We start from the raw sequence: 1,280 nt of genomic DNA on the forward strand, positions 1-1,280 counted from the left end.
TCCTTTTCTCATGTGATCTGATATAATATTGTACTTATCAGACTCTTTTAAAGTACCTTTGCTGATGTCTTGCACAAGCAGAACAGGTAAATAGGCATACCTTTGCATGGTGGTGGCGGTGGCAGAGCAAAATGGTACAAATACCGACAACGCATCGGAAAGGGCAACAGTAGGACTAAGACTGTCTTAGAGTAAAGATATTAAATCTTAACAAAATAAAATATAAGTAATTTGTTTTAAATTCATATTATTTTATAACAAAATACACAATACACAAATGGCGCTTGGCAGTGAAAATAACTTATACCAAAGACAACAGCAAACTACACACCAAATCTTGAAAACTCGCACGGTGCATCAGCCACAGCACAGGCGTATTGCACCTGCAATAACGGCACGCTCTTCGTACACTGCAATGCCTTATACGAAACCAATTGCAATGAGCACGGGCACCACTCTGGATTCTAATAACCCATCGGTAATACGTCGTAACGCACGTGAACGTAATCGTGTTAAGCAAGTCAATAATGGTTTTCTGAATTTGAGACAACACATACCACCAGCAATTGTGGCGGATCTAAGCAATGGGCGCCGTGGCATTGGACCTGGTGCAAATAAGAAACTAAGCAAAGTGGATACTTTACGCATGGCTGTGGAATACATAAGACGTTTACAGCATGTCATTGACGAAGTGGATAGTGATGCTGGCAGTGTGAGTTCATATAATAGTTGTGGTTCTTCTACTAGCAGCACGCCCCCACCAACACAATTTCTGTATTCAGCGGTACCGTCTGGCTCTAATTATTATCAAATACCGCAACAACAACATGATTACTATGGTCTAAGCTATGCGGGTAGTTTTGGCAAGGAGAATCAACAACATCAATTACCACAAAATATGCAAATGATTTCGCCGGCTGCGTCCATTGGTTCCTCAAACTACAGTACAGAAAGTTATCAACATTCTCCAGTGTATGCTCCAAATATCAATTCACATAGCGCGGCAGTCAAATTTGAGCAATCCTATGAAGAATATTCGAATACATCGGCAGATGACGAAGAACTGCTAGACTACATATCGCTGTGGCAAGAAGATATGTAAGGAATGATGTTTCAAAAAAATATTTTATCTTCAGTTACGATCTAGTCAGTTACCATCAACCCAACATAACCTCCTATTGTAAATAAATTACCTAAAAATTATGCATCAAGTATGACTGAAAGCTTGTAAATATGTATTTATTGCCATTTATTTTTGTAATTATTTTTAATTGTTTATG

At 38.6% G+C, this 1,280-nt stretch overlaps 1 protein-coding gene across 1 annotated transcript; it reads left to right on the top strand.

Annotated features, from left to right (window-relative positions):
- Window positions 1-277: 277 nt before the first annotated feature.
- LOC119666381 (achaete-scute complex protein T5-like) lies at window positions 278-1,102 on the top strand. Its single transcript, XM_038075662.1, has one exon. It carries the CDS (start codon window positions 278-280, stop codon window positions 1,100-1,102), a length of 825 nt encoding a protein of 274 aa, XP_037931590.1.
- The last annotated feature ends 178 nt before the right edge of the window (window positions 1,103-1,280 follow it).

The sequence above is a fragment of the Teleopsis dalmanni genome, chromosome 1, assembly GCF_002237135.1.
Source record: "Teleopsis dalmanni isolate 2A chromosome 1, ASM223713v2, whole genome shotgun sequence".
Taxonomy (NCBI): Eukaryota; Metazoa; Arthropoda; class Insecta; order Diptera; family Diopsidae; genus Teleopsis; species Teleopsis dalmanni.